We start from the raw sequence: 26,671 nt of genomic DNA, 5'->3' as shown, positions 1-26,671 counted from the left end.
ATTTTAGTGTTTTAGTTTGGCCCATCCACTAACATAGATGAGGTGGAGCTTTACACTGTCTATGGTTTTGACACATGTACAGGTTTATATTTGCTACCCTGCTGCTCCTAGTCTCAGAGTGGATAAATAACCTGCTCAATGTCTCCGCAGGGCCGCCCGCTGTTCCTGCAGTCGTCCAGAAACGTGTCGGTCAATATCGTCAACAGCGGCAACCAGCTGCTCACGCAGCTTGTAACAGGTAAGACCCAGCGGGAGGAACACAACTGGCTTTCATGTACCTTATTGATGTTCCTTTCATATGATGAGGTACATCGCTGTATGTTCCATCAGCCATTCCACATCCAGCCATTAATGCACAAAACTGCATTTTACTATCATTTTATCATCTATCCCAGAGGTTCCCAAAGTGAGGTGTGAGGAGCTGGTGGGAGTTGGGAAGGCAGCTGAATGAGGCTTGTTTGTGAGAGGGTTCCCACCTAAAGGTGCAGCTGGGGATGAGTCTTTCACAGCTCAATAGACAACTTTCAAAGGAAAGGAATGAAAATATGACGAGACATATTTTTCCCTTGGTTTCCCCCAATACAAGGGTGGGTTGAGATAAGAGACCACAGTGTGCTGTGTGTCTGAAAATAGAAACAAGTGAAGATGCCACTTGGAGAAAGCAGATCTAGAGCATAAGGACAAGCCAGATGACTTCTTCAGGAAAAAAAATAAAATAAAAAACTTCTAAGCTGTCACGCACAGCAGAATCTTTATAAAAGCTGCACCTGTGCTCTCAAATGCTCAACTCACCTCATGTGAAGTTTCCTATTAAGTTGTACACGATAACAAAGGAATGAATACTTCCCTCTGCAGTCGATATTGTCTCAACGACGGTTGATGAAGCAGCACCAAGCTAAAAGCATTTCCTCTGTCAAACTCAGACTCAGGCTTAGATAGACTTCAGTTATCCGCATGGGAAATTGCTTGGTCATAGTAGCTTAGTTGCAAATAAAAAAAAAACACTCTTGAGAACCACAAGTGAAACTAAACAATAAATAAAATGGAAACAATAGAATTGTGAGAAACATTTATGATCATTTATGCTCTGCAGGTGGATGGAGAGTAACACAGACAGTTTAATAATATTGTCTGTCAGACATGCACATCTGTGTGGAAATACCTAAGAAAACACTGGAGAATCTGAAATATATTTTAACAATATAAGAGTTTTGCTACTATTTTGCTACGTCTTAGACTGATTTCAGGACCTATCTCTAACCAAGACTCCCGGGTGAGGAACCTCTGCTCTAACTGCCAGATGTTTGGTTGCCTCATTATTGTACACGAGCACAACGTGATTTTGCTTCGTCTCGTCCTTTTAACTGCTCCCGCAGAGTCACCATAACTCAGTGATCGCACTTTCTTCTCTACAATACCCCATTCTCCACCTGTCACACACTAATAGAGCTCACGGTGTCGGGAGAACGGAAATCACTTTGGGAAAAAAATAAATAAATAAGTGAGGCGACATTGGCTTTGTGGGTCTGAAGGGGAGGAAGTCTGCTCGGATGCCTCTGGTGGATGACTTAGCGGTTGTTCGTCTACAGGGGGAGGAACTTCACATCCCAGATGGAGAGTGACAGAATCAATTGCACGGGTGTCAGTCAGTCGCCCTCCGCGCTGAGTGTTTTCTGCCGCCACACGAGACAAAGCAATTTGAGTTAGAGGGAGTTGTCTACATTTTCTTGGTTGTTGTGACACTTCTCTCAGTTTTGGCTTCTTTCTGGGAGGAGTGTTTTTCATACTAGGGTTGTGGTGGAAATTCCACCAACACATCACATCTGGAGGAGCTGAAGCTTCTACACACTGAATGTATACAAGGATAGACGAACCCTTATTGACACTAGGGGCTGCACAAGTTCAGATTTTTTAAGTTGACTGTTATGTGGGAGAAAAGTAACAGGCGACATAAACTAGTCACTTATGATGTCACTAATAAAGACATCATAGAAAGTAATTAAATCTATATTCTTGATCTGAATACATATGCTGAGAACAAACAGACCGTGTGCTACAAGCTGCGTGCGACAGATATGTATAGCCTGTACAAAAACAGACTGTCCTTCCTGTCATTCAGCCCAGGATCTTTATACCTGTTGGAAAGGATAGTCTAACTGAGTACAGATCACATGACAGCTTCTCTCATTGAGGTTATTTAACGTATACTATCTTGTTCTAGCTAGGCTCCACATGTAGACAAAGGGGGGAGCGCTGCCTTTCTTGTATCGGTAGTTTTCCATGTGTAGTCAAAACCGGCTTTAACTGGTTTCCAACATGTGAGACATCAGGGTGAGGTGTATACTAATATCGTGAGCAAGCTGCAACAAAGTGGTAAACCACTCCTTATATGGTGAGATAGCGGAAGTTAACCCTTTTAAACCCAACAAAGGGGACCTCCTATATTAGGTGCAGCACTCTCCTTCGCACCACCTGGCGGGACTTGTTCTGTTAAATTCACCACGTCGTGCTGCGACTCCAAATGCTTTAAGTACGATGTTGTGATTTTGAAGCTAGACAGGACTGTGTCGCCAGCACAGTGGAACTTAATATTGTCGTCTTAGTGGTGGCATTACTGTTGGGGGTTGACTTGATTTTTCACTTGACACTGGTGTCATATTTCAGCCCCTGAGTCAGTTGCTTGGTTCAGAGATGAAATTATAGATTTAAAAATATATTCTAAAATAAGATTATTTGTCAATATAAAATAAAATTATGAACAAAGGGGTATTCTTGAGCTGCCTTCATTTATTATTGTAATAAGCGCAATAAGCCTATACCTTTTCAGTCAGGGTATATTGCATTGTTTTCTTTTGTATTTGTGTATTTGTATAACATATTGTTTTGTTCAACTGACCAAAATAAATAATAAAATAAAATAAAAAGGAGATTAATGTTTGAAGATACTACACAACATTAGCACAATTTAGATTTTTTTTTTTTATTTTTTAATTAATTTATTTATTTATTAATTTTTTATTCAAAAAAATATAGCAATTATCTAAAATCTGTGTTTGTGTACAAGGACATTTCAGAAATGCCTAAAAGGCAGCTCTGAAAAGATTTGTATCTTGGTCTTGTTTTTACAAACATAGTTGACTTAAATTCACAACACATTCAACAGATTTCAACAGTAATTTCTCTTGAAAAAAAATAACCTGCCAGATATATAAAAGTCTGCCAAGAATATGTTAATAACTAAACACAAAGAAGATATGCAGCAAAAGAAAACTATGACTTTTGCATTACTGACCAGACACTGATGTCACACTTCACTATAGTCAAATAACACTTTATTCAGGTATCATAACCCTCTTTGACAAAAGAGATTTCAGAGTTTGGTGGGTTTGCTTTCCAGGTAAGTCTTCTTTTCCTTGTGTCAGAAATCACAGAAAAGCAGCTTCCTCTCAGGTGCATTTTTAAAATTTCTTATTGCGAGATAATTCAATAAGGAATCAGCCGCGGCTCCTGTCGCTCCTCTTTGATGTCTCCTCTCATTCTGTGTTCGCTTCAGGATCCAATGGATTTAAAGCACGGGGCAAGATGTTTGAAGTCAAATCCAACTCTGGGAAGCTCCTCTTCTCCGCCGACGAGCACGAGGTGGTGGTGGGCGCAGAGAGGCTCCGGGTGATGGGTGAGTGAACGGCTGAGACGTTTCAGACCATTTGTTAAAGACCCAATGTGTGAAAACCAATAGTGGCTCTTGATGCTGATATGGCTGAAGGTCTCTAAGAGACGTCATTCGGTTTTACCTGCGTTGTTTGTTTCTCCAAAGGTGCACCGACATGTGTTGCTGTGACCTTGCTTCTTCTTTTTGCTTTGTTGTGAAGTTGTCATGGAGCATTTTAAGCTGTTTGAGCTGTAACTTTTGATTCTGATGATACATCCAATGCATTTTAAAAAATAAAGTACTCCCTGCGAGAATATCCAGCCTCTCCCATGCAAAAGCGAAAAGCTCATTCTAGGCTCTCACATGTAACGTTTCTGTAACAGAGCTAACGTGTCAAAACTGACTTTCAATAAATGCAAAGTAGCATGCTAGTGCCTACATTAGCATTAGAAGCAGTCAGCAGTGAGGAGAAGGGTGCTCAGATCTGTGCTGGTAGCACTCATGTATGAGAGGATGAGGAGATTTCAAGCTTGGTAAAGAAAATGATGGCAAGGAGCTCGTACTTGTGAACGGGACTGGGGGTGGGGGGCTGAGAGTACGGCACGTAGTCCTTTTGAAAAACTGGTTTGTGCTTATGACAGGAGATGGCAGAGTTGTTCTGACTGCAGCGGCCGGTCAAATGATTTCCTAAGAGCGCGGAAGTGAAAGGGAAAGGCAAAGTGAGTTTGCCAAGAACACACCGGCAACTAAAACAAAGCATCTGCACACAATTACAGCACAGAAGATCATCCTGTAGTCTGTTGGGAAATTTAATCTACCCACAGGGGGTGACGGGTTTAAGCTTAGCGAAGACTTCCCCCTTTTCATAGCACCGTGTCATGTGACTGAGGCATTAACTTAAATGGAAATTCTGAAATCTGACATGGAGCCCCAGCTTGAGGGTTATTACTGAGCTCTTGTTCAAATCATATTTCTTGAGATAAAAAAGGAGGGGATTTATTTATGTTGTCTGTGAAAAATCTTTATAGTCTGTAGCAAGTAGCAAGCTGTCCACTCTGAACTTAATGGAGGTTTCCACCCCCTCAGGTATTCAGATGTTTCTCCATCCTGCATTTTATTGGTGCTGTTGCCTGGGAATCCATTTATATTACATTAGCAGGTTGTATTAGGAGGTTGCTTGTAGGCCAGCAAGCATTAGAGGATCGTATTGTCTTTAAACATTGTTGAAGTTCACATGAGGCTTTGTTCTAACAGTTGAACCTCTGCTGGGAATTCACATGTTGGGATAGCATGATGTAAACACAAAAATTACAATAACATGGGTGTTTTTTGCAACTTATGAGCCAGAACCACAGCCCTATGTCTCAACCTCCTCCACATAGGAGTAATCTAGGATGAACTAAAACACTGAAGTAGACGTCAAGGATGGTTTCTGTCATTCAAGGTAGTTAATGTAATGCTGGTGTATGTCCAAGTGTTCACTTCATGATGACTGACAGCTGTCATTGACAGCCTCTCCGGGAAGCTGTCCTATAGGAACGTGAGAGTACGAAAATGTAGAGTGCAGTATTAATTAAACATAAATGGAAGTGTCTCTAGAGGAAGTGTGAGCAGGGCATCGGTAATGTGGCTCTAGTTCTTGGAAGGTACTGTTCAAACTCTGGTTCACCGCAAGATGCACATATCTTGTGACACATTGTGTTGGTAGTGGCTGCTACCTACATTAACTAGTGTTAAAGTCAAAGAAAGAACAAAAAAAATAATGTGAATGTGGACTAGTGGAGACTCTACAGTCTTTCCTCCATAGCTATGGCTAGACTAGCAGTCATTCACCTGTATTTGGTATTTATACCAATCCTCACTGTCTGCTTTACTTACCACCAATCCTGCATTTTTTAGTCCTCTTTCTTTTTCATTCGGGATTGAGTGTGCAGACTTGTGTCAGGCTGGGACCGTAAGGAGGTCTCCTACCTAGCACATTGCATACTGCTGGAGTTTAAAGTTGGTCAGATGCCTACCTTGCCTGTACACAACCTGCACCTCTGACCCTCCATTAGGTCACCCCAGCTGTCGGCTCCATCTTGGCAGTGCCTGCAGTTTATGACGTTGGAGGCGTGGTGTTCATTGATAGTTTGCACATAATACACAAACCTTTGCAAGAAGTAATGTCATATACACATATATATACCCACTTTGCTCCCAGCGTGAACTCCACTGGTGTATGATTGTGAGTGAGTGATGTTTGTTGGTGGTCGCAGAGGCGGTAGGCTTGGATTGGCAGCTACGTTTCTGTCAGTCTGCCCCAGTGCAGCTGTGACTACTGAGGTAGTTTACCACCACCGCCACCAGGGTGTGACTGTGCAAGCGAATAAATTATGCATTCAATTGTAAGTGCTTTGAGCATCTGATGGAAAATCCCTATATGAAACTAATGCATTATTATTATTTTATACTATATGATGCATCATCTTTTTTCCCATAATAGTATACATAGTTTCACTGTAATAGTCAAACCTTTGAATTAGTGTTTTGTGGCAGCGGAATTCAGGCAAATGAAACTATGAAACTATTTCAGGTGTCTGAGGGATCATCAGTAAGTCAGGAAGGTTTAGTAAGTTCTCAGTTGTCCTGAAACACTTCATTGAGACATATCTGTAAATTTGCTGGCCAGCAGAACAAGTCTAAATCATGATAAAGTTATGAAATTAAATTACACCACACAGCAGGATGATTAGGAGAGCTTGCCCAGAGCAGTGTTAAACAAAAATACAGATTTCTTTCTGAAGTTGTGCTTTTCATCCCTTTTTTTATTTTTAGCTCCTTTCACTCCTCTTTTTCCTTCATTCACATGCTAACTCTTTAGGTTTTTAATTTCTTCCTTCCAGTTGCTTCCTCACTTTAAGTATTTCTTTGTCTTTTTTTCCTGTTTCCCCTGTGGCATCATTCACCATTACGTTTCCACCTGCCTCCATTCACCATCACTCATCTGTCCGCCCACCCGATCAATCCATCCCTTCAGTTTCATTAATAGATAAACAGATATCTGAAGTGTCTCCCTCTTTCTCTCTTTTTGACTGGGCCACACATTTCCAATTACGAGCTCCCATGGATTCTCCCCCTTCCTTGACACACACACGCACACATACACCTTTCAGAGCCCTCTGTCTGAGCAATTACTCTTCATCCTCATCTACATTCATTTACATCCTTTCCAGCCTCACTGAGTCGGAGTTCATTACTGTCACCCAGCACAGCAAAGAGCTCCTCTCGGCACAGGGAGCCACAAATGGAGGTTAGTGATAGAGGGCAGGAGGACGAGTAAAGGAGGGGTGGTGTTGTGAGTTGTTTAAAAGAAATGTGAGGTTCTGTTGTGGTTTTGTTAACGTTTAATCTGTCACTTCTTATCTGAACTCAGTATTAAATCCTGGCCTCAGGAAATACTGACATTTACCAAACAAACTGCAGTGACGGCCAGCGACATCACACATGTTTCTGAGAACATCCGGCGGAGATAATGATATATTTTCAGGAGAATAAATATGATCCTCAAAAACTGTCATTTTAAAATCTACAGGGCTAACATTTCAGAGTGTGGTTAGCTTGCTGCCTTTGCTACACGGAGGAAGACATGAAAAGAAAAACACCAACAAGTTTCGGTTCAATAAACTAAAATATATGTATTAAAACCACATCATAGTGGAGCCACGTAAGAATCAAATCAAATAGTTAAGGTTAAAAGTCAAACTGATTAAAACACAAATGTCAGAACTTTAATTGAAACTCCATCCATCCGGTCACTGGTCACTGTGGTAACAAACCACAAGCCACTGGAAACCGTTCTTCTTGCAGGATCCCTTGAAGATCCCAGGCCAGTTTAGACATAGTCCCACTAATGACTGACCTGGGGTTAACCTACTAAAGTAACCTTTCTCCCACATGCCTAATGGTCCCTCTTCCAACATGAAAGAGCAGCACCACCACAGATGTCCAAGGTCCTCATCCCATCTCTAAGGCTAATAGGCCAGGTTTAAGCTTCTATATCAAAAAGCCAACCTTGATGTAGACCTCAGGAGCTGTGATTGGTCCATTTAGTTGTATCGTTTTTCCGGCTGCTTCTCCATCTACACAAAAACTTTCAAATTGATGTTTTGGATCAATAAATAAATGGAACACATAGAGGAAAGGTTAACCGAGGAGGTTCAGCGATACAAACATTTGTACGACTCGTCTTCGGTAAAATTTCAGGAAAACTTTCAGACACCACTTTTGAAAGAGAAGCAGGAAGTAGAAACAAAAATTAACTTGACTGGCAAAAAAAAAACAAAAAAAAAAAAAAACACAGTGTCAAGTGTTTGAAGAGGATGTAGAAATGTCTCACACCGAAGAACGCTACATACCCTACCGAGAAACCTCATCTCAGCTGCTCGTATCTGCAATCTTGTCACCATTCATGACTAGGACATCAACAACTTGTCAGTGCCACTGATTACTACGGAAATATGCTCGGTTGCCTAGAAGATGTCAGTGCAGTGCAATGTTTTCTAAAAAGAAAAACCCTTACCCATGCGCCACAAGTGAGGAAATTAATTTAACAGAGACCCAGATGAAGTCGTAGCACTTATAAAAATTTGGAAGTACTGAGGATTTGGACTATTCCAATAAATTTAGTCTGATGGTTGGTTGTTGGTCAGAGCCTAGGAGTTGTTGTGTCTTCATCTGTTGTTTTTGAGAAAATACTTGAGATCAGATGCTAAGCACAAAGCTATTAGACCTTTAACTGGCACATAAAACATTATGGACATACATCTTTAGGTTGATTATTTAGTTTAACCTAATATTTGATTTGACAAGTCATTGGTTTCGTTCTTAAAAACAAAGTTGTCTTCAGATATGTCAGGTATGTCGGATTTATCGTCTCCCTCCTTCACTTCCTTTCCCGTCTTGGTGGAAAATGTCTAGTCTGTTGTCTCCTGTTCACATTTCTTCTACAACTTGACAGACAGTTACCAAAATCACGATGTCTCATCCTTACACACAGGTTGTGTCCTCTGGAGACAGGAGGACTTTAGTCTTTCACAGCACTTCACTTCTGTTTTGGTGATGACACTGAGAAGCAGTTGTGAGTAGGCGCAGGCAGAGAGTCAAAGCAGAAACAGAGAGGGAGAGGGAGCCCGCGATTTCCCAATTACCCCGTTTATCTCCACAGCCGTTTGATGAGGCTGCTCAGGGCGACGAGGCTAATCAAACACCTTGGCAACCGCTGCCTCAGCAGACAGCGTCGAGCCTTGAGTTCCCAAACGACTTCTGTTATGCCGAAAGTTTGTGCGCGTAGCGTCGGAGTGTGTTTCGCATCTCGTATTATTTCATTATTACGCTCCTTCGTGTGTCTTTGAACTTCAGTGCATTGTCTGATCTCTAACTGCTGCAGGTCTTTGAAGATTTTCAGTACAGTTGTGAGTGAGATACATGAATTTGACTTCTGACAGAATACTTTGTTCTTTTCATATTTGACAAAGTAGGCCAAACTTTGTGTTTGTTCTAACTCTAGCTTTAGACAAGGATGAACCTTAATAATCTACAACAGCGCTGTCAAGTGTACGGCCCATGGGCCAAAACAGGCCTCAATTAACAAAGTGGGAAAATGACAAAGAGGACATTAAATGCAATTTTTCAATAAAAGTTACTCGTTATTTCATGAAGTTTCGCTGTCATTGGGCGAAAGGTCGGGCGCACTCTGTACAGGCTGCCGGTCTAGCACAGGACAGTTGTTTCATCTTTAAGTAACTGCTCTTCCTAATTTGGTTGTGTTTCCTAAAGGGTCAGGTTGCTTTAGTAAGATTTTACAGACATGATGGAAGATGATGGAAGCAATGTGCTAAAATCGCACTTATTTTTTCTTAAGACATTTTAACTTAAGACTAAAGTCCTCAAGAAGAACTCTCCACCAGTCCTTTAGAACGGAAGAAGCTACTTGGATGAGTGGCCAAACAAGAAAGTCCTGTTGCTTTTCTTTAACATTTTTGGATACAGTAAACGAGCTGTAGCCTGCAGACGAGTTGCTGATGCCTCTCTCGTCCCTTTGACGTATGAAAGGACTGAGGAGGCTTATAAAGCTGCCACATGTCATTACCAAGCCCATCGTTCCTTCCTCACCAATAAAATACATAATTATCTCCCGCGTATAAGTTTAATTGGCCTGACTGAGGTCATTGGAATTCAATGATACTGCTATCAGTGGCTTCACCGGCTATTTACAGTCCGGTCAGACACACAGCGACTGGCTCCCAGCAGACAGAGAGTAAATGAGAACACAAACAGAGGGAATTTGATGACAAGCCGGGTCAAGTCATGGGCAAGATTCTTTATGTGCTTTGTTTCAGATCACTTTGGCTGCAAACAGCTTTGTTAGAGGAGAGATAAGACACAAAATCACACATTTAATTCAACTCGAAGGTGTGATACTTATGATATTGTTTCTTGAGTTGATCTTTTAATATATACAGCGTCAACAACAGTGTATTTAATCCAAAAGTATTCGAATAAAACTAAAACACCATTTAGAATTGGTTGCTTTTTTCCATTTGGCCGCTACTGTATTTATTCGCCATGCATTTAACATACACCTCACACGTTTCACACATAAGGCCAATCACTAGTCAGATTTCATGACCTTTGTCACATTTATTTATATATATTTATGGGTGCTATTAAACTTGTTTGTTGGGCTGTCTGAAAGCCTCATCATCCAACTGGAAGATCGTGGCTAACTGTGGTGTCATTTGTCTGTCGTCCATCTCTTTGAGGTGGACAGACAGCTGGTCTGGTCGCCTGTTGACTGGATATGAGTCTGGTGACATGCCATTTGGATTTCATTTTGGGGAGTCTTTTCAATCAGCAATTTTGTAGTAAACAAATTCAAATGACACACATAACTGTGTCGCTGTTGTTCTTCAGCCCATTTTTTTATTTTTGAGCAAAACAGCTTCAGCTTCAGCTGTTGCTGTTTTATTGATATTGTTCAGATGTACACAAGAATAAGATTAATGTAATTTGTGCAAGTAATTTCTTTGAAAATCCAGAATCGTGAGGTTATTTAAATCTTTCATAATGACTGGCATCACAAGTTCTCACTCCGCCGCCTCTGCCTGGTCCCATCGATGCAAGTCCAATAAAACTCTGAAGGGCAGCTGGCTGGTACTGTAGTATAAGTTTATAAGTCACTGGGTCAGCCGATATTCCCTCTGCATGTTTTCCCGTGAGCTTCACTGTCTCAGACTGGCCTCGAATCAAACTCCAGTTCCAGAATAAGCCCTGCTCACTCATGCGATGTATACCTGCTGTTTTTCATCTCGGAGGGGAAACGGCCGAGCAGCCCACTCTACTGATAAATAGCCTACAGTACACAGCTTACAGCTAAGAGTGGACAAGGCCAGAGGTATTTTAACTTTTACAGACAGAGAGCCCACAGGGTGGAGAACTGGAGTCACCTTGGTGACTGGTGGATCAGAGTCTTGTTAACATCTCGCTCAGAGAATGGACATGGGCCTCCTGAGGGCCCCCCCATGGCGTCTGGCAACAGGATGTTGTTAGTGGGGGCCTCTGTGGATCATCCCCTAGGTACTTGGATTTGGAAGCCAGGTCAACACCTTGTGCTGTTCTTCATGTTTTTTGAGTTATTCCTAAAAAACCTTTTTGTGTGTGACTGTGTCAGGCTGCATCCAGGCTGCTGCTGCCATCAAGGAGTGTCATTGCTATGGGGTGGTGGGTGTCTGGTCTGGTCTGGTCTAGGTGGGTGGTACATGTCTAAGTAACTTCAACATGAATGAATGCCAGGTCCAAAGGTTCGCCAGCAGAGCATTGAATTGTCGTAAGAGGGTCAATGTTATTTACTTCTTCTTCTCCTGTCATAATGTTGTGGCTGATCAGTGTAACTGTGTTGTTCTTCTTACAGCCACAACACAAGGGACTTGTCTCATGAGGTAGAGAGTGAATGTGGACAGAATTTGTGCTTATGTGCTTAGTTTGAACAATATCTGCCCCTGGAAACCCCAACATGTTGGGGCATTTCTGGAAATGTAATTAGAGGACAAATTCTTTAAGATGCAGGAAATCGGGGGGAAAGCACTGCAAGCTCAGACACACCGGACGTGAATTACTCAAATTTAACTTATTCAGGTAACTTTTGATTCGAGATTCAAGAAGTTTGTTTATTACTGTGATATGCACAGTTTAAACAGCAGTTTGGACCATACAGTGACATTCGTACTTTGCAAGTTTCCCTCACTAACAGCAGCAAATAAAAAAAAAAAGAAATCAAAAATCTGGAGCGAGGGTGAAGTCACGTCAGCCACGGCGGACACCATGTTTTCAGAATCAATGGGGGGCTGGAGTACTTCCTGGACAGGTCTCCAGTCTATCACAGGACTAACACAGAAAAACTGACAACCATTCACACTCCAATTTATAATTTAGAATCACCAATGAACCTAACAAGCATGTCTTTTGACGGTGGGAGGAAGCTGGAGAACCCAGAGAGAACCCAGACCTTTTTGCTGTGAGGCATCAGTGTTTACCAAACTTTGAACCTTTTTGTTTCTTTTCTTACCGCAGTCCTTAAATCAGGTGCCATGATTTAGTGGCTAGTTTGATTCAGTTTCAGACAACTTTACTAACTTTGATCCCAGGGAGGGCGATTCTTTTTGCAGCATACCCCATCCACAAACACACCACATCTGGCAAGTCACAAGTCAACATCTCAGGTCACAGACAAACACACAGCGGTCAGTAAAGGATAGCGAGATGAAAGTAAATTAATTAAGAAGGAAATAAGTAACAGTGGAAACTGTAGATTATCCTTATGTCACATGAGGAACTGAAAAAATGATCAACATTTTTTTTTGAGAAGAAATGAGCAGGATAGGAGTGAAGAGGAAGGCACAGGTGACAAGAGAGAAAGGTAATTGGAAGAGTGTCTTTACCCCCCTCCACTCTCGCTCCCCATGAACGAGACGTGTTATCAGCAGTCCGTCTGCTTTGATGCACTCACTAAGTACCTACCTCTCCACATATTCTGCAGAGGCAAATCGAGGATGGCCGTGTGATCACAGAGAGTCACTGGGAAAGGAAAAGATTTTTCATTTTTCTTTCTTGTCTGCGCTGAAACCTTTTAGTGCGAGGCTTCGTCTGCTCTGCCCGTCTAAGATCAGAGTCAGACGATGCTTTGCTGAAAATCACGATCAATGAGAGGCCCGTGTTCAGATTAGCCCACAGGATGTTACATATGTACAGATGAAAATAATTCCAAGGAAACTAATTTAGATGAAACATCAAAGCTTCACACTGAGAGACGGCATTTCAAATGTTGTGGAGTCTAAAAGTCGGTGTCTCTTTCTGAAGAGTTTTGATCTCGACTTTTCAAGTACTCCAAGCCTGACCAAGCCGAGAACCTGTCTGTAAGGCACATTCAAAAAAGACACACTGCCGTAATTTCTTGTTATTTCACTTGCATCCATGAACTGCAGGTTTTGATCCCCTCCCTTTAAATAAAGTGGGACAGAGGAACAGAAAAGAAAAGTTGAGAAAACTCAGAGTTAACTACATTTCTTTGAGAACCTGCAGAGCACTTGTACCAGCTGTTCAAACAGTTTTTTGTGACTGTGTGATTTTCCCATGAATTTCTACAACGACGGTAAAGTGTACAAAGCTAATACGACCCACAAAGACTCAACAGACACAATTGGATTTATTCTAAAAGTTGGAATCCATTTTTATCTTTCCCAACTACTTCAGTTCTCCTCCAGCCTAAAGGAATTTAAATCTCTATACTGTGTCCACTATGTTTAGTTCATTATTGCTTTATTGTCCATGAAGTTTCTCAGTCATCCAGTCTATAAAATAAGATATAACAAGAGCAACTGGATTTGGGATTAGAGGTTACGATTATGGCTAGTTTTAGGGATTAGGATGTGATTTAGGGGTTAATGGCAGGAGTTAGTATTAAGGACTAAGGTTAGACCTAGGTTTTAGGTTTAGTCCTAGGGCTAGGGTTAGGGTTAAAGTCAGGGTTAGTGTTAGGAGTTAGGGTTAGGGTTAGACCTAGGCTTTAGGGTAAGTCATAGGGGTTGGGGTTCGTGGAAACAAAGTGTTGTGAGTCCTGCACCACAAATTTGCATGGTTCTTACTGAATGTTCTTGAGTATATCGCAGTTTGTTGAGCATCTGTCCAGCTTGTGGTTTAAGAGCACTCAACTGAAACTGTCACAGTCTCTCATTGAGCAGCTAGGTTTGGGCTGTGGACAATTTCTTCCCCTATGTGGTCTAAGATGGTGGTAGTTTCCTTGTGTTGCCTACATTCTAGTCCATTAAAACATACTTCCATACTAGTTGAAGGGTGCCTGTCCATGTCAAAGGTGTGTAGTTTTGAACCTATCCATGTCATGGTGTATCCAAACAAACAAGGACCAGGTGGACTTTATCTTTTCTTGTGCACTCTCCAACATGGAAAAATCCACACTGACAGCGATCTGTGTTTGTCCTTTCCGTCAGTCTCTTTACTCTTTAGAGTGTATCTTCTAATCCTCAGAGTACAGAGTTTCTTTTTATCTGGAGCATCAGTAACTTTACAAGATACCATCTCAGCCGCATAAACCATAAATTCACAAAAGTAACTACGTTGAGCTCCTCGATGCTTCTAGTTGCTTAAGGTTACTTTAAGACATTTTTCAGATCTGGTAACACAGTCGTGTTGGTTGTTGTAAACACTAAATGTAAAACTCGGGTCCTTCAGGAACTCTGACACTGATCTGACGAAAGCGTGATCACAGTCTTCAGCTGGCAGATGGATGAAAACACAACCAAACAGCGTCTCTGTTTAATGTAGCTCAGACAGCCAAAATGAAGAGAATTAAATATTGAATCAGGAACTCTTGAGAGAAAGACTGAAATGTGTGTGTTACCCTAAAAGGGGGAAAGATACATTTTTAAGTGCCGTGATTTTACAAACTGTTTTCCGAGTGTAAGGAGGAGATGGATTCGTAATGCTTCCTTTTTAATATTTTGGGCTGAACATTGATCTCGGAAGGGATTCTATAGTAAGCCTTGGAACACATAGTATCTGTTTTTGCTTGTGTGGATCACAGCAAAGACTGAAGTTGAACAAAAAGGCTCTGACTGTTTGGACGACAAACCATGCAGAGGTTTTTTATTATTTATTGTTGGTTGAAACACATGAAATGTGTTACCAATCTAGCAGAGGTCAATTCTAGTCATGAATTATGACTTAAGGAAAAAGATGGACTGTTCATCCTCTCTGTCTAGATACGGAATTAACATGCATTTTGATCACATATGGTCAGTTGTAAGTTCACTAGAGATCTGGTCTAGTTTTGCACTCACACTGTGCAAATAAACACTGACATCATTTGGGAGCAGTAAAATACTGTCTGTAATGGATTTCTTTGTACCAGTGGATCAGAATCATGAAGAGCTGCAGAAGTTCAGATTTTATAAAGTCAACTGTTATGTGATGAAAGTCAATAAAACTGAGGGCATATTAATATGATAGGGTCAAATTTGTGGGGGAGTGCCCTCATTAATGTGGAAGATACTCCAGTTCTACACGTCACGGATGGAGTCCAGAACCGACATTTGTCCAATCATCTTGGTCACGACCTGCAGAAAGTAAAGATCCGTCCTTCAGGGAGAAAGAAAGTAGAATTAATTGGAAAGTTTTCAAAGTAGAGCGGCTAACAAACAAAATCCTGTCCTGGTGCTCTGGGATTATTTTAACTGCACCTTTGACCTCAGCTTTCTCTTCTCCGGGCTCTGATTTATTCTCTGTCATTACTGAAACAACCCTGACCTTCAGCTACTGAGTAAAGCTCCTCAGCAGCTTCCACCAGACTCTTGATCACAGGGTCACGACTGGACAGGGCTCAGAGATCGACTGGCCTCTGCACGCTCGCTCCGGGAGGCCTGACCGGCTCTTCCTCGGCTGCTTCGTAATGAGGAAAGTCTGTTTGTGTTTTGAAGTTTTCCTCCCAGCTGCTCAGAGGGAGCTGGTATTATTCACCCTGAAGCTAGCCTTGGAGCAGGCTTTTGGCCCCAGGGTCGCCTTCAATGTTGTAATGCCTCTGGAGAAACATTGTTGTCTTTGGGGAAAGTGCTTTTTGTCAGGACTTGCTGCGAGGATTTTGAATGCACCTCGTTTTTATGTGGCAGACAATATTTCCGGAAAGATGGGATGAAAACATGCTGTGTACAATATTACAGGACAATATTAAATTCAGGAAGTCATATCAACCCATTTGAGTCCCTTTGAGGAAAGTGTCTTATTTGCCAGCCTTCCCATCCTTTCTTGCTGTGGGCAGCTCCTGGAAACATTTTTATACTAGCGCCAATATGCCACCTGCTTTACCTAGAGCAGAATCAGACCCTTTTATTAAACCTTACTTTAGGAAAAAGATGAAAATAATGAGTGATTGGGCCATGAATATAAATATTGCTTTAAAATTCCTGGTTATTATTTTGATTTTTCTGCTAAAGTAATGGTCTAGGAAGTGCTATAAAACATCTATCTCTCTAATATTTCATTATCATTTTTAATGTGGATTCATAGAACATTTTGTGTGACACGTCTGAGACTGAGTTTCACACTTCAATCACTAAATGGACATAGATTTAAGACTTTGTGAGATAAAACCTCCTTTGTTTTTTCTTTTTTTTTTGATGATATTTCTTTGCATTAAGGACTGAATGTACCATTTACAAAATCATTACATTTTCTGTGGCAACGTTACTGTTTCAACACAAAATCATTGTCCCGCCTTGAACCTCCACCAACGGTTCAGCACTTGAGGAAATATCGATCTTCACACCAACCTACCCAGATGATCTTTATGTTCCGTCAAACCTCTCCGGGTCTTGGTCATATATCCACCCAGCCTCTTTTTTATTTCCCGCTCTCCTCCCTTCAAAGTGGACACCGTTAAGCCGTAATAACATGATAAAAGACACTCCAGAGTTACTGCACAGGTTCAACGTCAGCGCGGGGGAATTTACCCAAGGGAAGATGACCTGCCTTTTCATCTGGAGTGAATGGAGACGGTGCGAGAGTCGGAGCAGCCATCGTATTCCTGTCAGCTGACCACGTTAAGGAGATGATGAAGAATCCATTAAACTCCTGTGACTGCAGCTGTGACTGACCTGTGTCTGTGTTCGAGCTTCGAAGAAGGACAATAAAAGAGGTGGCGAATGTAGCACATGAAATAAATGAAGTCATAATCTAGGATGGATTGAGGATGGAGACTCATTATTGAACTTTACCAGTATGTGTTACAAAATAATAATCTGAGTTCAGAAATCCTTTTATGATCCTTTAAATCAGGGGGTGTCCAAACTGATTTGATTTGATTTGTATTTCTCTCAAACAAGCACAACCATCAAAAAAAACAGTCGAGAAAAGGAAAAAAGAGACACGCTGTGATAAACTGCAAGTTCGAGAAGGGGCTGAAGGAAGCAGATCAAGAGAGAAGTCTTTTTATCTTTAAACCTTCAACTTCAATATGAAACAGAGTCCTGATTACAAAATACAAACAAAACAAAATCCTTTCTAAAAAAAAAGTATTTAATTAGCTGTCCACTTCATTATAACTGACTATAGCTGACAATAGCTCACATTAGAAAGTTCAAGTTCAGACATAGTGTCTGCTGTTCGGAGGAGACTGTGTTGATCAGAACTTTGTGGTCGATTTTGCTGCGCAGAAGCAACTACATAAGAAGAAGAAGAAGAAGGAGAAGAAGAAGAAGAAGAAGAAGAAGAAGAAGAAGAAGAAGAAGAAGAAGAAGAAGAAGACATTAGACCAGTGGAAATCTGTACTTTGGTCTGATGAGGTTTTTGCTTCTGTGTCTTTGTAGGAAGGAGCAAAGGTGAGCTACATGTGTGGTTTCCCCCATGAATCATGAATTAAATTCTCCTTTAGAAAAATTCATCTTTGGCCACGTTTAGGAATGTGACTTTTGAGTAAAACCACATAAGTCTTGCATGTTTAGGCCGACCGTCATGACGGATCCGGATTTTTCTGAAGCGACACCTTTTTGAATCCAGGTCCCAGAGTGAAAAAGACAAACACGGAACATGCATCCTTTTTTTCATTGGTGTGGATGCTGGATACAAACACGATGGTGTCATCGCCTCGACCCTTGACCCTGTAGCCCCTGGCATCTGATAACGGACTGTAATTGGGACTGTGTGTTTGTATACGACGCATAGGGTTGATGCGCATGCTCCACCTCTTCTTCTTCTTCTTCTTTTTTTTGCTGAGTTCTGTAGCAGAAACAGTGCCACGCGTAGGCCTGGGATGTGTACAAAAACCCACTCACAACTAGAGAAAAATATCACTTTGGTTCGTGTGAACTTGGCGTTAGACATTGTTAAACTCCAGTCTAGTTTTGTACACTTCATGCTGGAGTATGAGCTAATGTTGAACCACAGCGACTAAGACTGCAGCGCACAAGGGAGAGGACGTCTGAGTTGATGCTTATTAGGAAGCAGAAGGAGAGAGAATTTTCTGTACTTGGATGAGGAATCACATTTCATACCGGTGCCAGTGGTAGCTGTCTGCATCATGCTGACGTCTAGTTAGATTACTGGGGAGGTGCAGGCAGAAACATAAGAATCAGAATACTTTATTAATCTTTCAAGGAAATTGTTTAAATAAATCTGCCGTTAGGGAGTGCACCTGAGTGAAGAACAGCCCCATCGTGTGTGTGTGTGGTTGCAGGTCTCTGTGTGTTTGTGTACCTCACACCTGGCTGGCTGCAGGGTTCGAGGACGTCTCCCACAGCCTTGTTTCATGGCTGACATAAATCCAAGGGCCAGCGGTCACGGAGCCAGATTAGACTGAGAGCGTGGCTCTCTCCTCCCCTCTGCTGCCGGCGTCGGCACCTGGCATCGACCCTGACAAACCGGGGCCCCGTTCGAAGGGCTTTGATCGCGGCTGGCATTGTTTGTTCTCCGAAGGCAGTTTTATGTCGGTGACAGGCCGCGTGCGTCCTATAGGCGGTGGACGAGGAATGTAATGTGCTCTCAGCCTTTTTCCTCCCCAACACGTAATGAGCCATCTGTGTGAGGGAGGAGGCGAGTGCAGTTAGCGGTAATGTACTCATAACATCTAGCATGGAAGTATAACTGACAGCCATGATGACGTTCTTTCAGCGCTGATGGCTGAATTTGCTTAAAGGTGACTTTCGCGGTCATCCCAGATCTGAGTTCTGAGAGGAAGTGGGCTGTGATGCGGCCGAATCAACTCCTTTTACACGTCATAGTTTAATGGCGTCTTTGCAGTAGTGAGTTTGGCTATGCAGACAAACACTGATGTGAAACATTTGCTCTTATCCTGAAGTTACCTGGTTATTTTATGTGACTGTGAAACTAAACAGGATTTGTTGAAGTCTGCGGTTCGCAGAGGTACTATAGGGGGTCACAAAATCTTTGGTTGATTAAGGTTTTTTTATATTTATTTCTTTTTAAATTTAAACTTCTTTAAATACACATTAACACGAATCCAACATATTTAGGAAAGGGATAAGGGATACCTTAATACTAAAATGCAAAATGATAATAATAATAGATATTTATAAATAGCACTTATTGTTATTAGGTTATTAGAAGGATTTTGCACTGCCATTGTACACCGTATAGGAAGTAATCCGCCTAATACATCAGGTGGGTGGGTGTCACAAGTGTATCAAGGCGGTAGGAACCAAATGCAGGGCACGCACGCAAGGAACCAAGGATTGGATGTAAGAATGGAGAATGTGGCCGGCTAATTCAATGAAAAATATCAAAAATCAAAAAGAAGACAGAACTTCAAAACAAAGGACAAGCTCAACCGAAACATCTCAACAAACTAAATATCAAGTTCAGTCCTGTCTCGTTTCTTTCTTTTCATTTGAGATAGAAACGTTTTAATCGTCCGTCGGCGCTGTGGGGCCCCCGCCCCCTCATCCCCCGCTCTTGTTAAATGTGTTCACTGGCTCGTTTTGCTCTGCTCTGCTCAGGCCCTCCTCCAGCTCACTTTGACCCGCTTTAATGAGACGTAGGAGAGCTAAATATATTTCACGATAATGTGCAATCTCGCTGTCCTGTTGCCCCCCCCCCCCCTCCGCCCCCCAGTAGCCGGCCCTGTCCAGGCCCTGGACCCTCATCAGCTCCACATTAAATCCGACATTCACCTTCAGTCCTCTCTGTCTGTTCCTCCTCTCTGAGTTAAACCTGCAAAGTTATTAAGAAGAAATTACGAAAGGAGAAAAAGAGGCCGGGGGAGAAATGAGTGGAAGTGGGGACAGATCAAGGATGAAAGGAGTCCTGGTGGAGTCGGGAGCTGCTCTAAGACAGAAAACAGAGTCTTTAGCTATTCATCTGAGCGACTCCTCTGGCTTTGTCGCTTAAAAATTTACGTAATTTGGCCGGTAAAAGGACAGAGATGCTCTGCAGGCAGACGAATGACACCAATTCCTCTGCACTGAAGCACCTTGAGCGTCTTCAGATGCAGCTCAAGGAGGGGTGGGGTGGTTCTTATTTCAGAGGACGAGGTGACATCTTGCTCCTAAAACTGGCTCGTTGCTAATAGCAGTCATTGCTTTTAATGAAGGGCTACAAACAACTTCACAAAAAAAAAGGCCTTTTACGGCTGAATAAAATACGACGGTTGTTCCCATTCCCTGCAGTTTCTGATGAAGAAAAACACCATCAATGGATAACTTACTTTACTTATTAAGTTGCATATACAGCAGGATGTACACATACAGTAGATACCACAGACTGTATATCACTATATCTTTAATTAATATGGCTTGTTGCAGCCTATGGTAGATACAGTTGAGATCACATAATACCTGAATGTAAACCTGGAAATAATAAGAAATTTGGAGGATTTGAAAACTGACGAGTTCTGACGCATTTCAAATTCTGAACTCTTTCATCGTCCTTGATCAGTCAAAGGCTGTGTTTACATGGAGAAGTATTCCTCTAATAATCAGGTTTAAACTGCCACCTCAATCAAACAGACTGGAAACAGTTTTCAATCAGGAGTAAACATTGGGTGGTAATCTTTTCCAAGTGTTGGAATTAACCCATAGTTTCTGAGCATGTTTGCTCCGAGGTTCAGTAAAGATGAACCAAACGGCTGGAATCTATGTGGACAGTCTCTGCTCACATTCAAAGTACGTATCAGACAGTCCACAAACCTACATACGTCCTTGTCTCGCATTGAGAAGTACCTCAAACCTCAAACCAGAATGCTGATGGTCCAGTTCCAGAATGGCCGCCATCCTTATGTCCTCGAGAGTCTCGACTTCATCTATTGATGAACCTTCTCCTTCTGCTTCTATCCTCTCCTCTTTCTCTTCTTCTTTTTGCTTTCTTCTTCTCTCCCTACGTCTTTCTCCTCCTCTTCCTCGTCTTTGTGTGTTTTTCAGTATTGAGTACTGTTGGACTTGTCAAATTTGCTTCGGAAATATGGACTCCGGGGAGGACGAGAAGGCTCAGGACTGTCCTTCTGGAGTTGAAATAGCAGCGTGCTTGATGATGCCTGTGAAATGTATTCTGTGATACCTGGGTGTCCCAAGGATCCACCATGAAATGCAGCGTCATGGTTCGATGTTGTGGTTTTGGTGTAGCCTTTCACTGAGTGTTGAAGTTTGTTGTATTGAATGATGATCTCCTACTGCCACCTCACCGACATTAGTTCCTCTTCTTCTTCTCCTTCCATTTTTGGCAGTGTTGACACTAACCAACTGGTTGTACTCAGTCTTGATGGAAACAAACCTCTGAACAGCCTCCATGGAGACGTAAACAGTCCCACCAGTCCTGCCTGTTGTGTACTTCACTACATAATTAAACTGTGTCATGTTGAGTAAGTCCTCAAACAACGACAACGTCTTCCTTTCTAAAACCATGATCATGTTAAAGCGCAGATTTCCGTCCACTGAAGCAGCGTCAGACGACATTCAGGTGGATCTGATCAAGCTCACCTGTTTCAGGGACGGCGGCTCTCCCTGCAATCCTCCAACCTGCCCCCTTAAGAGCAGATTTACAGTGCGATCAGCCTCAACCCTGTGATAAGATCCTGTTTCCTGCTGCAGCCACAGTACATGAATATATTTACTACTGAATCACACATTTGCTGAACATAATTTACCATTTAGCCGACATTGCTGTTAATTATAAATTCGCGTTCAGCCTGACATTTGCAGTTTGCATGCAGTCTTTCATCTTGTTAGACAATTAACTTCGGATGGTGTTAGAATTGCTTTGACACAATCTTAATTAAAATGCCATGTTTTGTTCCTGGGAGAGAAATCCAGCTTTCAGAAAAGTGTGACACGTCATGATCTATAACGCTGAGTCTCTATAAATCATGCAGCTTTTTCAAAAAAACGTTGACTCTCGTTGGGGAAGTTTAGCATTAACAGACAATTGACTTTCATTTTCTGGAACTGTAAAGCCGTCACCCCAGCACTCGTCCTTTGCGTTAAGAGTGTTTTCTGCTTCATCGTGGTGAAGTTGCATTGAGCTGAGCTAACTCCTGAGGTTTAATTATATGCTGTAGCTCCAGGATGAAGGATGCTGCAATATGTGTATTATATATATATGGTTTTGTTCATGGTCATGTTAAAAAAAAATGTAGTCAGTATACAGTGTTCCTCTTGGGGTCTATGAGTCTTCAAACTTTTGCGTTGCATTTCAAAATGAAGCTGACAATCACAAAGCAGCCAAGGACTTTTGGTCTTCATGTTCAAATCCTGAAAGTATTACTTTCCCAAATATTTTGGATCATGCAAATTCAAATGGTGGTGCAGAATGGATTAATATGTAACGATTTCAAGAAGCTGGGAAATTATAAATCATGAACCTGGTAACGCTCCATCTGGATTTGATTTTGGGACGTGTTACAGTGTTGGATACTCCTCCAACCGATCAGAGCTAATTTAGTAAACCAGCCTTAAAGGGTAGTTTAAAAAAAGTGACTAAATTATCTTACATTCAAATTTTCTTCACTCTGTGTATTAATTTATTACTCTTCTGCTCATCACCCACCATGAGGCCATAAAGCCCCATTGATTTGATTGAGCTGGGCATATCTTATGCATGAGCATAATCAGTTCACAATGGAGAGACTCCAGGAGAACTTTGGTTAGCTGATCCCCAGTCTGCTGCAGCCATAATTAATCTTAATAGAATATGAGTCTGGTTATACTCTATTTGGATTATTATTTTTTTAATACTACTGTACGCATTTGGATAGTCCACTACAACCAATCAGAGCCATTTTTTTGTTGTAAATACAGTCAAATCCATGGTACTCAGAGGATGTGTATGACTCTGTCGCTGTTACTCTTCTGCCTGTAATAAACCTGCACAAACTTGCAAAGACACTTAAAAACTACAAATGCTGCACCTGAACTTTCCTTCCTTCATTTACAATAAAACCCTCCCTTCTATTCACTTGATGCCTGTTCTAATTGTAATGACAGAGCCACATGGCAGACCCATCCGCAAATTAGGGCATTGCTCGGGCAAATGACAAGTACCACAGTATTTACACTATCACAACAACAGAAAAACATCTGTCCTGGCAATTGGACCAGGATGTGTAGGTGGGAGCATTCATGTCTGTCGTGTTAATGTTTGCTTTAATTAGCATCTCTGTTTGAGTTAAACATGCGAAACAAATGAGAATTTAAAGGAAAGTAAAATATGACCAAGAAGGCAGAAACATTACTGATGTCTTGTTACCCATGTAAATGTGAAAATACCAGAAAAACACAAAATACTGTAGCCTGACGTAACCAAACCGTCAGGATTTCATTATGGGGTGTCAGGAGTAAACTAATTCAACCTCATGGTGCTCCGATGAAGTCTATTACTATGTCACTGTTCTCTCTTCTTTCCTTTTTTGATCGGACTGGCCCGTCATTGCTGGAGCATAATCAATTCTCAGACCAGAGTTTGACACATTTTTAGGTCTCAAAATGAGAACATGTCCGGGAAAAAGAGGACTCTATATTACGCCATAGCCAGAGAGTTATGTTGAGCATAATTTTTTTAGCCAACTACTTCTATTAATATCTAGATTTCCCTTTTTTGGATTGTGTGACTGTCACGGAGAGTTTTGGTTGAACATTTTCAGTTTGCCTGTAAATTGGCCCTATGGTTCTTATAGACTCATATTAGTGCAGTCACTGTAATGCAGCTGTAACGCAGAAAGTTAGCTAGCATTAACACCTTACTCTTACTGGCCCTACCTCCCATTGAGAGGGAACTAGCCACAGCATCAGGTATGATTTCACTAAGATGATAACTGATGACTGCAAAGTCTCAGTGTTAAGATTTAAGTGAATGTTTCTTAAATATTCATTAGTGTAATAGCATGAATTTGAAACACTTGTATTCATTGCTAATTATCAGCCTCAGTACCACTGCTAAAGCTAAATCAGGTGACTGTGAGAAATTAGGGTTAGGGTTAGGGTTCAGGTCATTGTCAGCCATCAGTGGTATTCTTACCTGCGTGGAGCAACAAAAACCAAAAGCGACAATGTGACACCACTACAGTAAAACATACGCTAATACAGGGCTTGGTGGGAGTGGTAGGAGAGTTAGCAGTGCACAGTTTATCTTTGGACAAATATACAGTGTGTTAGTACTGTTCAGCAGGAGGGTTGATAGCTCTTGCGAAGAGGCTTTTAAGGTGGCGGGTAGTCGTGGTCTTAATGGCCTGCTACGGTCTGCCAGTGGAAGGTTTTGGGAACAGATGGTTGGTTGGGTTATGGGCCTGATAGAAAAATACATCAGAGGCTCCTCAGCGGTTTGAACTGCAAGCTCTTCCGGCAGCCTGGCAGCTGACTGACAGTCAGCAGAGAAAGTCAATTTGGTCAACTTGAGATGGAAACCTTTACATATACTTTGACTGGTACGGTGGTTGTACAGTATTTACTGTTTCCCTTCAAAATAAACTAAATGTGGAACGTGCACGTTTAGATCGTTTAGATCCAGATTTGCCGGAGGTGCTTCCAAAGATGCTCATCTGTTTGAACTCCACTCTTACACATGTCGAATATCAGTGAATCGCTTGTTTACTGGAACACAGGTGTAATATTTAGTGTTTTTTTTCTATTTTGCCGCGCCAAGATCATCTTCAGCTTCAGGCTGTATTCTATGTTGTTCAGTGTTCTCTGATCTGGAAAGATAATCGAAAACATCCTGCATCCTGTAGCGTGTGCAATGTTGAGAGCAAAAGAATATAAATGAAGCTTCCTGGACTGTGTGATGCTACCGGTTTGCATGTTCTCCCTGTGCCTCTGTGGGTTTTTCCCCGGCTGCTCCAGCTTCCTCCCACTGTCCAAAGACACAGTAGTTAGGTTAAGTGGTGATTCTAAATGTTTCATTATTCTTGAGATGTCTAGATGTCTTTATGCCGTTACAGATTATGTTTGGTGTGCCGAGTGCTTGTAAAATGCTGCTGCAACATTGAAATTTGCACGTTTCCGCAACGATTTATCTGTGTACTTGTTCCCCAGCACACTGAGAGTAATAATGTACTCCACCAGTCAAAGACAGCGGTGCGTCACGACATGCACGTCCGACAATGTGAAGGCTCTGCAGCACCGAGGGCTCCCCCAGGCTCTGTGATATCCTCCAATTCTTCGTAATAACCTCTCCTACCCATAATACCCATAATTCTTTGCCACCGGTGGGTCCTGGTGTGGGTAAACAAAATAACTTCTCGATGGCAGATGGCTTGGAATTGGAGTGTGATCGGGTTTATAAAGACCGTTAATCTTTCATCTCCATGTTTTCTTTGCTTTATTTACTCTCCTCACTCGCGGCGTTTTTTTTTTTTTCCTTATCCGCCACACTCCTCTCTCTTTTCCCTCTTTCTCTCTCCCTCTCTCTTTCACCGATGCTGCTGTTCCTTATCAGTTACACTCGTCCGCCGACATGAAATACGGCTAAGTGAATCTTCACGAGGTCTCCGAGCGCCGTTGATTTATCTCGCTGCATGCCTCATAAGATACTGATTGATTTTAGCCACGGATGACAAAAAAAAAAACAACAAAAAAAAACCCCAACAACATCACAGAGAGCAAGAGAAGAGAAACGATGGCAGGAATGGAGAGGTAGGAGGCGATAATAGAAAAGAGAAGGAACATGGAAGGAATAGGAAGGGTGAGGAAAGAGGCCAAAGGGGAGGCGAAGAAGAAAAAAGAGACGAGGAAAGAATAAATGTGTGGGGGTGGAGAAAGGAAAGAGTGTAAAGAAGGAATGAGTAGGTGGGATGGAAGAAAAAGAAAAAGAGGTAAAAAGAGTAAGTCAAGAATGTGATGAAGATGGAGAAAAGAAGAAAATGTGGGAGGTAAAGACAGAGAAAGAACAAGAGCATGATGGGAATGGAAAACTAGGTGAACGGAGAGAAAGGAGAAAAGCAGGTAAAGACAGTAGAAGAAGAAAGGGAGAACAGTAGAACGGGAAAGTACAAAAAGAAGAAGAAGAAACACGGAGGGAAGGAAGTTGGGCTACGAACGAGGTCACAATTTGGAGCCGTGCTGATGAAGTCGTCTCAGCGGAGGAGGCGTAATATTTTGGCTGGAGGAAGTCGAAATACAAGCCCAGGATGGGTTTTATCGATCCCCTCCACCCCCCCATGTGGTCTGTTTGCACACGTTTACGAGGCGAGCAGAGGGGGGAGGAAGACGACGGTGTGAGGAAGGCCCCGAGAGTGAACAGAGTGGTTAAGAGCGAGCGGGGAAATGCAGGTGGGCTGGATCGATCCGAGTCTGCGGGCCCCGCATCGACGGAGCAGCAGATGAGGACTGATTACACGGCAGTTAAGAAGCACATGAAAGGGAGCTCTGGTGACGATCAGACCCCTCCTCCCCTCCCCCCAAGACCATTAACAGCTCCGAGAATAACTTCATCAATACGGCCGTCTGTGGGATGTGTGACCTGAGAGGCTGTCCAATC

General features: G+C 42.1%; 1 protein-coding gene across 2 annotated transcripts in view; it reads left to right on the top strand.

Moving 5' to 3' along the window:
* The window catches only part of sgcd (sarcoglycan, delta (dystrophin-associated glycoprotein)), a 284,776-nt gene that overhangs the window by 217,966 nt on the left and 40,139 nt on the right, over nucleotides 1-26,671 (top strand). For both annotated transcript variants that reach the window (XM_047606766.1, XM_047606765.1), the window contains 2 exons: nucleotides 151-238; nucleotides 3,554-3,673. In XM_047606766.1, the coding sequence (XP_047462722.1) occupies nucleotides 151-238; nucleotides 3,554-3,673 (208 nt within the window). The remainder of the gene's footprint in view (nucleotides 1-150; nucleotides 239-3,553; nucleotides 3,674-26,671) is intronic.

This window comes from Mugil cephalus, chromosome 15 (genome assembly GCF_022458985.1).
Source record: "Mugil cephalus isolate CIBA_MC_2020 chromosome 15, CIBA_Mcephalus_1.1, whole genome shotgun sequence".
In the NCBI taxonomy this organism is placed as follows: Eukaryota; Metazoa; Chordata; class Actinopteri; order Mugiliformes; family Mugilidae; genus Mugil; species Mugil cephalus.
Note: the sequence above shows the minus strand (reverse complement) of the source record. Positions and strands in the feature narration are given on the sequence as shown.